General features: G+C 49.7%; 2 protein-coding genes across 2 annotated transcripts in view; both read left to right on the forward strand.

Moving 5' to 3' along the window:
- TMEM108 (transmembrane protein 108) overlaps nucleotides 1-9,561 on the forward strand; it is a 210,557-nt gene extending 200,996 nt beyond the window's left edge. Inside the window, exons 4-5 of the mRNA XM_012724757.1 lie at nucleotides 5,187-5,341; nucleotides 7,822-9,561. Of these exons, the coding sequence (XP_012580211.1) occupies nucleotides 5,187-5,341; nucleotides 7,822-7,944 (278 nt within the window). The 3' untranslated portion in view covers nucleotides 7,945-9,561. The remainder of the gene's footprint in view (nucleotides 1-5,186; nucleotides 5,342-7,821) is intronic.
- A 582-nt stretch (nucleotides 9,562-10,143) lies between these two features.
- BFSP2 (beaded filament structural protein 2, phakinin) overlaps nucleotides 10,144-12,353 on the forward strand; it is a 58,048-nt gene continuing 55,838 nt past the window's right edge. The window contains 5 exon segments of the mRNA XM_012724786.1: nucleotides 10,144-10,282; nucleotides 11,706-11,778; nucleotides 11,780-12,012; nucleotides 12,015-12,107; nucleotides 12,110-12,169. Of these exon segments, the coding sequence (XP_012580240.1) occupies nucleotides 10,144-10,282; nucleotides 11,706-11,778; nucleotides 11,780-12,012; nucleotides 12,015-12,107; nucleotides 12,110-12,169 (598 nt within the window).

Raw genomic sequence — 12,353 nt, forward strand, 5'->3', positions numbered from 1 at the left:
TGCGCCCCTTGCCTCTGAGCAGCCTGCTGCCTTCCACGCATATGGTAGCTGCCAAGGGGCTATCAGTGCAGCATCCAAAGGGGTAACGTGTCTTTGTGCTCCATGATCTCCGAGTGTTAGTCAAATCAGGCCCCAAATGACTTCACGGTTACTATGTAAGAAAATCTGGCTCAAACTTCCTCTTTCCACTGAAAAGAATAGAAGCGGTTGGAACACAACTGTGACCAGTGATTTTGACTCCTCGGGTTTTCTGAACCCATTGGGTGGGAAGCAGCCTTCAGGCGAGGCAGGGTTGCCCCCGTAATGGCACCTCTTCACGCAACCTGGAGTCATGCCCATGGCTTCATGCCCACATTCTATTCACGCAACCTGGAGTCATGCCCACATGCTCACAGCTCTTCTTGCTTCTCAGCCGGCGCTCCCAGCAGCCCCTCCCCCAACCGTGGTTCTCGTCAGGTATATTCCCACCTGCCAGCACTATGAGTTGCATAGGAAGACCCCAAATCTGATTTTCCCAGGCTGTGCCCGCCTGCTCCCCTAGTCTCTAAAGGAGGGAGATGATTATCCACAGCCCTCCCCACCCCTTGCTGGCACCAGTGGACCAGTCTTTTTCTCGAGGGTCTCTGGTCTCTACAAAGTGAAATATGTGAGAGCTCCCCACCCCCACTCACTTTGCTAACTTTAAGCCTGCAAGAGTCACTGCATTCCCAGAGCAGGGGTCTGGTGTGGTGGAGACTTGTCTTGTGGCGTCAGCACCTAGACACAGCTCAGCTCCCCCACTTATCACCTGCCAGACTGGACTAATCAGTCATCGACCTGATGGTTTCTCACTTCTAAAAAATGGGACTACAGCCCATGTTTATATCATGCTCTGAATATAAACAGGCCTTCGGAGGTAGATATTGTGATGGGATTAAGCAGACGAGGATTTACTGGGGAAACACCTGTGAGGTACAATAGCAGGAGTCAGAGCAGGCAGAAAGTGCCTGAGACTGCACTCCAGGGCTGACACCTGTCAAGGGGGAGGCAAAAGGAGGAGGACTGGATAGGAAGAGCGTTGGGCTCCGGTGCTGTCTTAGGAAGTTTCTCCCAGGCTGCTAGGAGTCCCCTGCCCTGCAGGGACAGGCCCCCCAGTCCCCGTGCACAGTCAGCCCTGGCAGGGGCCTGCCCAGGAAGCCTGGTCTCAACACGCGTGCTAGGGGATCCAGAAGCAGGCCCACAGGGACCTCAGCTGGGGCTGCCCCAGCGTCAGCCCCCTGCGGCTGCAGGCCTGAGCCGGCCTTCTCGTGGCAACTGCACCCCCGCACGTTGCGGAAATCAGAGGAGATTCACACGAAGTCCCGTCACGGTGTCAGCCTTCAGGAAGGGCGATGAACAGCCGTGGCTATTTAATGGTTATTATCCCTCTTATCATTGCTAGGATTTTCTGTGCATTCTCAAACAGGCCACAGAGAGAGCACTTCCTGCAGGTGTTTGAAAGGTTCGTTCCCCCGCGGCTTGTGGGAATTTCATCTCCATTTCCCATCACACTGCTGATAGCAACCCTGAAGTCATACCCCTCCCAAAAATGTCAACGTAGTGCCCAGGACGCCAAGTCAGTGACCTTCCTGCTTCCTGTCACATTTCTGACAGGCCATGGATGATTCCCCACTGACATTTCTGAGAATTGGCAGAGCTTGTTTAATTCACGTTGGTATTGAAACTTGAGGAAATGGGGATCCCATTGCTCTCTAGAGTCTTGACTGCTGTTATCTTTGGAAAGACAGCAACAGAAGTTTCATTTAAATCAAGAAAGGAGGTGTAGCCCTCCCTGGTGGCACAAGTGGTTAAAGCAGAGAGAGCACTATGAAGCTGTCCGCAGCCACTGCAGCCTGAGTTCAATATTCAGCCAAGGAGGTGATCCACATATGGTCAGCAGACATCTTTCTTGCCCACTGCTCCCCTCAGCAGTGTTTTTCAGTCAATCCACCTATTCTTTTCCCCACTCTGTCTCTGGTGAGTCCTCTCACACCTTTGCACTTCTGGCCTGTGCCCCAGTTCTTGTGTACATAAATCTTTTTTTTTTTTTCAAAAAAGGGGTTGTTGCAAACTGTACAAAACTGTGCAGTTTACATGTGCTGCCTGGCCTGTTACAGAGTGCTGCCTGTGTTCCCCCCATGCTAGTGACAATATAGGATGATGAGCATCAAGTCTGAAGGTCACAAGAAACCTGGGTTCAGTTTCAGGAGTTAGCTGAGTGATAGGAGCAATTTTTTTTTTTCATTTTCACATGTTTCATCTTTCCCTTGTCTCAGTGAGAAAAGTATCAGTACCTTCCTCAGACAGTTATTTTTGGCTTAAATCAAACTGTAAAGCCCATAGATCAGTTCTGGCAAGAGCCAAGTCTGAATATGTAAAAATATTAATTGTGCTTTTCCTCTTGGCTTAAAGGTCACATCACCAAAATAATGAAACCTTCTATGCCACAGACTGAACCTTGGCCTTGAGCCACTGACCGTCATGCAGCAGATTTTCTTTCTAGAGCTCACTTTGTGGAAGATACTGAGAGGACAAGGAGAAAACACCCATTAACTAAGCACCTATTTTGTGTCAGGTCGTGTCCTTGGCACTTCGCATTCAAGTTCCTTTTAGTTCCTCCTCCAACCCTGAGTTCCACAGTAATTAGTGGGTGTTTTAAGTGCCTAGTGCGTGCAGGACTCCAAGCCAGGTGTTTCACACTCTGAGGCCCTATTCTCTAACCAGGCAGGCTTCTAGTGTGAAAGTGAAATGACACTTGAGAGGCGCTGGCCAAATGTGAGGGGAGAGCTAGTAACAGAACTCCCAGCCCCAACCCAGACCAGCCCACAACCTCGCCCGCCCTCCCTGCAGGCAGGCCTCTGAGCCAGGGCAGCTGGGCCGGCCGAGAGGGAGCAGAGTCCCTGATCTCTGCAGCCTGTGCTCGCCCCAGTTAGCAGCACTGTGAATGCAGCCTGGCCCTCCCTCACGGCCTCTGTTTCCCCCTAAACTCACCACTGCAGTTCCAGTGAAAAGTGGTGAAAGTAAAGGGTGAAAACATCAGAAAAAGAGAGCAGAGACCTGGGGCAAGTCAGTATTCTTCAGACCAGGATTCTTTCTCATTCGTAGAATAAGGAGGTGCCCTAAATTAGCAGATTTTCAGGCTAGGGGCCCCCAACCCCCTTCCTCACCTCCTTTCTTCCTTCAGCCATTCAGGAAGGAAGGGCGTGGATAAGGAAGGCGACCTACACTCAGAAAAATCTATGCCTGCCAGTCTAAAAGCCCCTGTAGCTAAAACTCTCAGAAATCTGTATATTTTTAAAACTTGTTAAGGGAATCTGGAAGAATGATAGCAAGTTAGAAGTCTTTTTGATGAAAACACATTGAATAGAGTAGAAACTGCCCTTTCTTCTCCATCTTGTCCAGAGACCTTTTTAGGTTGAGCTGCCAGTAAGGCCAGCTGCTGGAAAGAGAGGCGGAACTCACCCTGCAGGGCCCTAAGATCTCAGCCTGTGGGAGAGCCTGCTCCTACACTCTCTCCACACCTGGGCTTCCACAGACCCCAAATGCTGGCCAAACCCTCTGGCTGCTGAGGACAGGGCGGCCCTCCACTGCCCCCTGGTGGCCATGACCACCTTACTGCAGCGTCTGTGAACAGCTCAGCTCCAGCCCCTACTCCCAGCACAGAGGAAGCTAGAGTTTCAGCCACCTCACTGGCTAGGCTAATGGCAAACCTGGGCAGAGATACTCACTCTTCACTTACGGGCTTCACCCCTTACACAGAAAAGAGGTCACCCACCTTTCTCACCTCAGACGCCTCTCCTGTTTGCATGCCCAAGCCATCTGTTCCCATCTGGTTTATCAGCAAGGCCCAAACACAATTTGGAGTCCAGGTATCTGGTTTGCATTTGTGCAAGTGGCATCACCTCTGTCTTCCTGCCTATAAAATGGGGACCCTAAAATAGCACTGACCTCGTGGGGTTAAGTGGAAGATTAACTGAATTAATACTTCTGAAGTGCTGGAAACCCTGCCAAGCTATGTAACTGTTAGCAGCTTCTTTTTTCTAAATGATGATGTCAACGCAGCTGTTTTCTTGGGGTCCAAACCCCTGCCCAGGGATTTTGCTCCGTGAGCCTCTGCCATCCAGAGCATCTGTGGGCGTCATGGGCTGAGGCTGTCTGGGTTGTCCCACCTTGTGTTGTATTCCCTCTAAGAACTCTCCTCACCAGCACAGGAGGGCAGCTCTGAACACACGGGCCTTTTCTTGGAAAAAATGCAAGGAACGGCTCTGCGGATCCACAGATACTCTGGCCACACCTCGGTCTCTTGCCCCTGAGCCCTGTGGATGCGGCCTCTGCACAGCCCTCTGGCCTCATCTGCCCCAGGCCCCACACTCACTGCTCTCCAGCCGTGTTGCTTTTTTGTCTTCTCACTCATCACACTGTCCCCACCCAGGCCCTTTGCCTGTGCTGTTCTCTCTCACTGTTTCTCTCTCCTACTTCTGCTGACTCCTGCCCCACCTTCTAAGACATTCTAGACTCAGCGCTAGAATCTGAGGATGAGTCTATACTCTCTACTCCCTCCCCCCACTGTCTCTCTTCATCCTGCCTTATTTTCTTGAAACTATTCCTGCTGATGGATTCTCTGTATTTATTCATTTTGTTCCTTACTTATTTACATATTTTCTGCCACCTCTGCGCCCACCTTTACACAGAGAGAAAGCTCCATAAATCAGGGCTTCCTCACCCTTTTTTTCACTTCCTGTCATCTCCCCAACACCTGGCATAAAAGAAGCATTCAACATATATAGATATTTGGGTGTCTTGTGTTATTTTTATTGAGGTAACATTAGCTTATAGGGCTCAGGTGTATAGTTTCTCAGCAACTGTATATCTTACCTCACCCTGCCATTAAATGTATAAAAACTGACCAAACAGCCCCCTCTAGCTGTTCCCTCTCTGCTCCATCCCTCTGTGGTAACCACAGTCTGTTTTCAGGGTATAGATACTAGCTGATTGGTTGGTTGGATGGATGGACAAATAGATGATGGGTGGATGGTGGATGGTTGGATGGATGGGTGAATAGCCAAAAGTATGACTGCCATAGCCCACTCAGACTGCCATCTGTCACCTGGATATGCTGGCTCCACCTTGCCGTCCCTCCCCTTCTCTGACTTGGATTCTCCCTGCAGCTGTCTTGCTGACTGTGTGCTGCCTGAGGAGAAAGAAGAAGACGGCCAACCCAGAGAACAACCTGAGCTACTGGAACAACGCCATCACCATGGACTACTTCAACCGGCACGCTGTGGAGTTACCAAGGGAGATCCAGTCCCTTGAAACCTCTGAGGTAATGAGCCCCACGCCAAGGGGTCCCCCTGGAAGTGCTGCCCCTACCCCCCCCCCCCAGGGAATAGCATAGGCGCCAATGGAACCACAGGGAACCTGATGATTCCTTAGCTCTTTCCTCATAGTCCACAGACCGGCACCAGTAGCACATGGGGAGGCCCAGCCCTACTGAGTCAGGGGTGTGAGCAGGCCTCCACAGGGGCTCCCCACACATGCTGGTGCTTGGAAGCACTGTTCTTGACATGTAAGGACTGAAACAAATTATCAAATATTTGTTGAACACTTGTCTTTTGTCAGGCATCTTCAGGGGGCAGGGGGTGTGAAAGTGAGCGCTTGCTTTCAGGGGGCCCAGATTCTGAGATGTGTTCAAGGTACAGACCCCAAGCATCACTCCAGAGGAGATATAAGATGAGTGGAAACCAAGGAAAGGAAAGCCTTCACAATGGAGGTGCTAGAAAGGATAGATATATTTCAACAGGTCTCCCAGCAAAGAAATTAGCCTGAGTGAAGGGAGGGTTCATCCTGGATATGACCTGTCACCTGAGAAAAGATACCTGGGTCAAGAATTTGCCCAAGATACCTTTGAATCCAGGTTCTTCTGACCACAGAACCTGTATTCTTTCTGGTCCCACAGGGCAGAGCAGCAGGCAGGCTGAGGCAGGAAGGGAGATCCATTAGGTACAGCCTTGAATAGGAGTGTGTATGTCAGTCATGGGCAGGGAAGGGTCACTGAAGGTGTGGAGACTTGGCTGGTCTAGTCTATGGAAGCTTGTACTGATGGCCTAGTGCAGCCCTGACTACATGAGCCATCAATGGATTGGAAGGGAAAGATGGGTGGGTAGATGGATGGATGGGTGGGTGGGTGGGTCCCCATCAAAGGTTGATGAAAGCAGCAAAACACAGATCTAGGCCTCACAGACAAACTGTGAGCCTAAAGGAATTTGGAAACAGCTTTGTGTTTCCTCCTCTTTTTCCCTCTCCCTCCTCTCAGGATCTCCTCTCCTTACTGCCCCCCCACCACCACCACCACCTCTTTTCTTCTGTCTTTCTTACCTCAGTCATTTCCTAAATAATTCTGTATTTAATGCATTTCACCCCTACTGAACACTTGGTTTATGACCTCTATAAAACAAGCCAGATCTCAGCCTCCAAAATTTCCCACAGCTCAACCCAAAAGCCAGGGGAAGGATTTCTGACCCCTCGTGGACACACTGCCCTGTTTTCCTTCTTTAGAAGCTGGTGTCAAGCCCCACCCACACTCCCTCTGGCCTCGAAAGAATTTTTTGTCTTCTGAAAGGATATTTTGTCAATAGCTTTCTTCCTTTCTCTCCTTATTATCTTTACAGCAGTGGGTACTTATAAAAAAAAAACCGTATATTTTGTATGTGGTTTATTTAAAAATAAACTTTAAGGAATTACTTGTGGTTTCTGAAAATGAGCATCTCTAAGCACTTCTGGTTTCAGCCCGATCTACTTGGGCCTTTTGCTGAGTTAGCCCTGAAGTGGGCAGCAGGTTCTGCTCATTAGTTGTTTAGAACTGGAACAAGTTGTGACCTCCCCCCCACCCCCCACCCCTGCTAAATTAGTAACTAGGCCTAAGTCTGAATACAGACATTTAGTGATCTGTGTCCTCGAAATAGCCTAAGCCAGTCAGCTGGCCTGAGCTGTGGATTGCCTATTTCTAGGCTTTTCCACTCCTGGGACTTATGCACAGACTCAACTTCTTACTCAGCACCTGGTGCTAGAAGAAATGGGACAGTAATTCCACCTGGGCTCTGGGCAGGTCAGAAGGGAGGTATTAGCCCTCGAGCTCCTGACAGGTGGGAAGCAGGTGAGGGAGGAGATCAGAGGAAAGCAGCAGACTGCCCCAGAGGCCTGCAAGAGAGGCACAGGCAGGAAGGTGTGTGGCGCCTCTGTCCACAACGTGCTGGGCCGCATGCAGGGGCATTGAGTGTGGTGAACCCCTCAGACATGGACAAGGAAACACCATCTCTGACAATCGGGTGTGGGATGGTTCTGGAAGCAGGAATCTTTTCAGAAACTGCTTAAGTTCCTAAAAGAAGAGCAGAAAAGGCCACACACATCAGCACTGGCAGTGACGATGGTTAAAAATGTTGACTAAGGTCTCTCCCTAGTGGCGCAACAGGTTCAAGCACTGAATTATGAAGCTCTCTGAAGCCACTGCAGCACGAGTTTGATCCTGGCCAGGGAGCTGACCCACATGGCGGCAGACCTCTCCTGACCTGCCGGCTGCTCCCCTCAGCAGTGTACTTCGTAGATCTGCCTGTTCTGCTCCCCGCTCTGTCTCTGGTGAATCCTTTCACTCACCACACCTCTGGCCCAGTTCTTTATCCCAGTTCTGTAAAGCATAAATAAATAAACCTTAAAAAAAAATGTTGTTCGCAGGAGTGAACCCCAGGAACAGCCCTTGTCCTTGAGTGGAGCCCTCCCCTGCTCACCCATGTCCCCCTTTCTCCCCAGGACCAGCTCTCAGAGCCCCGCTCCCCAGCCAATGGCGATTACAGAGACACTGGGATGGTCCTCGTTAACCCCTTCTGCCAAGAAACACTGTTTGTGGGAAATGACCAAGTGTCGGAGATCTAACTGCAGCCCTCGCCTTGTGGGTCTCTACTTTTCATCTCTAAATTATAACTATACAAATATATATTATAAATATAATCTTTGTGTAACCCTGACTTAATGAGACACATTTTCTGCTTTTTTTTTTCCCCTAAGAATTGTCAACATCTTTTTTATAAGTGTGGTTTAAAAAAACTTTACAGAACGATCGTGGCTTTATAAAATAAAGATATTTCTAAGCAAAGCAGTTGCATTGATTGCTTCTCTTACTAACTGCCCGTGAGCACCTGGAGGCCCCAGCAGCCCGGGCTGGTGAGGGAAGAGACGGACCTGCAGACGTGCACCTTCGCGGCTTCTTAAGCTGGTTCCTCTTGATCCTGTGACCTCACCTGCTCCTGGCCTGTGACACCAGTGAAAGGAGCAGTGGACCTGTGTCGGCAGCAGAGAGGGAGCCCTCGCCACCCCGAGGACGTGTACCTGGGACCTGGCACCATCAGCTGTCCGTGTCATCAAGTTATGGACACAGGCAGGCGCTTGCTGCCTCAGGAACCCGTAGAGGACATCAAGCATCGAGGGCCCCGTGCCCCTAACCTCACTGGCGGAAAGCTTTCACTGTGCGAACAAGACGGCCTTTCCCTGGCCGAACAAAGGCTACGTCTGGAGCACGTTCCTGCGTCCTCTCCGCATTCCTGCATCCTCTCCACCACGTCTGCATCAACACGCCGTGCCTTTCTCTGGAGAGAATTTAGACGCTGACCCCAGCCCTGGGGCTTTAGAATGTTTGTCCTGAAAAGATCCAGTGTTTATTGGGGTTCAGGTTTGTGTTCTCAAAAGGCCATTGCATTGAGCCCCTGAGGAACATGTGTAAGAAGCCATGAGTGTGGGGCTGTCCTTTTCCTGCCATCTTGAGACAACCAGATTGAGGGAAGGGCCACTGGAGAAGTTGTCTTGATGCCCCTCCTCTGGGCGGCAGACTGCCTGGGGGTCAGCAGGTGAACTTGCCACCCAGCCCTCGATTCCTTACCTCCCCTGCATTGCTCCCTCCATTGGTGGGGTCCTCTGCCCCCCAGCCCCTGCTCACTGCTGCATCCAGCATGCCCTGGGGTGTCAAACCCTCAGAGACCAGCAGGGACTCCCAGCAATGGCTGTTCTCTATTTTTTTTTTCCTAATAGATAGTGGCTGGGAGAGAAGATAACTGCTTTGGCATTTCCTTTCTCTAAAAGAAATAGTTTGATAGTATATTTTGAATATAGATGTTCTTATAGTCAGATCGAGAGTTGAAATTGAATGTTGGTTCATATGTTCGTGTTGTTGCTGTAGTCTTTCGATCATGACCTTTTTTCCTTTCTTCCTGCATTTTCTTTTAAAAAAAGATGGCCTTCAAAAATGTGTGTTCTCCATGTTGTATGAACCTACTTAGTATGCGTTTCCTGATTGTCTCTCTTTCAAAGACTCTTTAACCCAAAAAGAAGCAGGTTAATTGTTGCTCTGAGATTCGCTTTCTGGTGTGCTGCTGTCTGGCTTTTAACCTTACCATAATATTTCTGTCAGCTATTGTATTTAATATATAAATGTGTGTGTGTATATACAGAAAGAGATCTGTTTGTAAAGTAAAACTTATATATAATATATGTAGTCAAAGATACATATGTTATATATACGTATGTGGATGTATGACTTATTTTTCCTTATCCACAGAATTCAGCTATCGTGTATATATAAATAAACTTATTTTATTAGCCAGAGGATTAAGTTGCTAATACATTTTGCATTCTTTTCATTTTCAAATGACTTTTGTCTTCTTTAAGTATCACCACCATGTATGTCAATCCGTGCTTCTTAATCTATTTGAACAGTAAGTTGGGTTTTGTGACCATGATGAGCTGATAGGATTAAGAGTTTATCATTTGATAGAACAAAGCCTTGAGAACACCTTTAATAATCCTCCTAAAGAATTCTCTCTTCAGGTCTTTGGAAGCATTTGTATCAACTGGAGTACATCCCCTGTTCCCTTCTACTGGAGTCTGGACTTTCTTGTAGATATATTTAAGACTGAGAAATCTTCACTTAACCTGGCCACTGAGTGTTATCATTCTAGAGAAAATAATAACAGCGTCTAGTTATAACACTGCAACTTAGTTGCTTGAACCCTTCGTGAAGCCTTGGACTAGTCTGGAATTCCTCCCTTCCCATGGCACCCAGTCAGCATCGCCTGGATTAAGATGTTAGAGCATAACAGTCTCCTGAGTGCAGTGGACCCTGCAACAAGCACCAGAAGTGGCATTACAGGAAAAATGCCACATCCAAATAAGGCATCCGCCAGCCTTTACTTGATGGATGATTCTTTAATCCGTCAATCATGTAACCTACCTACCTTGACTTTTATAACGTATCTTCCATGTCACCTCAAAGAGACAAAGTAAAGGGGGAGAAGAAAGAGCGTCCTGTGGTGTCCTATGTGCAAGAAAGACACATCGAATGGTTAAATAATCACCCCCAGCTTGTAACTACCTGTGGACTCAGGCAGGTACCCCCTCTCTGATGAGAGACAGAGACGGCCCTGGATAAGTCACTGGATTAGGAGTCAAAGAGGCCTTTTTACCCCAGTTCTGCTCCTTTCTTGGGGCCCAGGTCAACGCCTGCGGATCCCTGAGCCCTTAGCATACAAAGGGAGGCGAGGTGAAACTGCTGTAATTGTGCAGTGTGTCGCCCTCAGGCAGTTCCCACCAACCCTGTACCTGCTTCTAAGGGTGAAGGGAAAACTCATCAAAACAACATAGTGGAAGTTGACTCCCTTTCCTACACAAGGTATATTCCCACTTTTAGGAATAGAGATTAAAAACTCAGCTCTGGGTTTTAGCTATTTGGTTTCTCTGGGTGAACTTGAGTGCTGAGGTTTGTAGGTGCATTGTGTCACCCCCTGAGCTGGAAGGTCATTTCTGGGCCTGGAGATGTGACTGTGGCCATGACCACATGCTGTGATGGATGCTGAGCGCAGGAGCTAAAACCCAGGGGGCTTCGTTGAACCCTAACCCTGAGCTCCCTAGGAGACCTTACTGGGAAACCTCTGTTTGTATTAGTTTCCTGGCAAATGGAGAAACGGGTATTAAGAACAGCTAGAGCATATTAGCTGTTCCACTGTGGGACCTGAATTTGCCTAAGGTTCCTTGTCCAGGCATCACAGACTTGGAGGCCAGGTCAGCACATGGACAGTGAGGTCCAGAGAAATGCAGTGACATGTTCAGTCAAGGGCACAGCATGTTCAAGGGGAGAGAGCAGGGAAGGGACTGCAACAGGCTGTCTCTCTCCAGTCCCTGCAGCAGCCTCCTGACATGTCCAGTTCACATCTGTTTCCACCCCTGTTATCACATGGCACAAGGAGGCTGTAGGAACCCTAAAATCTATCCTGAATTGAATCTGCCTTAGCCACTTACTAAACATGTGACCTGAGCTCTGACCCTCAGTTTACTTGTCTGTGAAATAGAAATGTTTGCTCTCTGCCTTGCCTCTCTTCAGGAGTGAAATACACAAATTCACAGTCTGCACTGACCCAGTCAGCAGAAAAATCTGGGGTCAAGCACATGACCCCAGTCCCTGCACATAGCCCTGGGCAGGGCCCATTTCTCTTTTATCTCGGTGAGTGATGCAAACTCCTGGAAAACAGAAGACAAAACAACCCCAGGGAGGGACGTTTCCCGTGACCAGTCATGCTGCCGCTGGAAACCACAGCCCGCCAGAGTGTAAACCTAAAAGGCACAGCAGAAGAAGTGGTGACGAACACAAGGCGTGGTGGTGGACATGCCCACTGGAGCCTCTTCCCACACGTCCCTCCAGCAGCACGGGGCGTCCTTCAGGGGAACGGTCACCATCCTCCCTGGATAGCCCCTCAGACTGCAGGGCCAGTGCCCTGGGCAGCCTTGACCAAGTGACCAGGGTCTATGTACGGATGGAACCCGATAGGTGTGCAAGTGGCCTGGGCACCCATATGACCCGCCAGGCCCTGGGCAGCAGCAGTGTCTTCCTGCAGGGCTGGTGGGGCTCAGCCCTGGCCACCACACCTACTCCAGATTTGGAGAAAGCCCTCCATGCTGTGCAGACTTCACGGCTTGCCTGGTAGGATACATAGCCAAAGTGCACGCCCTTGAGCGAGTCAGCCAAGAACTGGAAGCGCAGCTGGAGAACCAGGCCTGGGGCTGGGAGAGCTGGGTGCCCTCAGGGCCTCCTGGACCAGCAGCTGCCAGCAGGTGAGTGCCTGAGGCGCCCTGAAGGGCTGTGTGGAGGCCAGGCCTGGAAGCAAGGCTGCCTCTGCAGGCCTGGGGTTGGGGGTGGTCAGTAATCTGTAAGCATGCTGAGGCAGGGGCAGGGGAGGGAGTGGTGTGAGGCCAGAAACTCTCCATCACCCCTTGCACTTTCACACTAAAAACCCTAATGA

Source organism: Condylura cristata, unplaced genomic scaffold (assembly GCF_000260355.1).
Source record: "Condylura cristata isolate star-nosed mole 26May11 unplaced genomic scaffold, ConCri1.0 scaffold00014, whole genome shotgun sequence".
In the NCBI taxonomy this organism is placed as follows: Eukaryota; Metazoa; Chordata; class Mammalia; order Eulipotyphla; family Talpidae; genus Condylura; species Condylura cristata.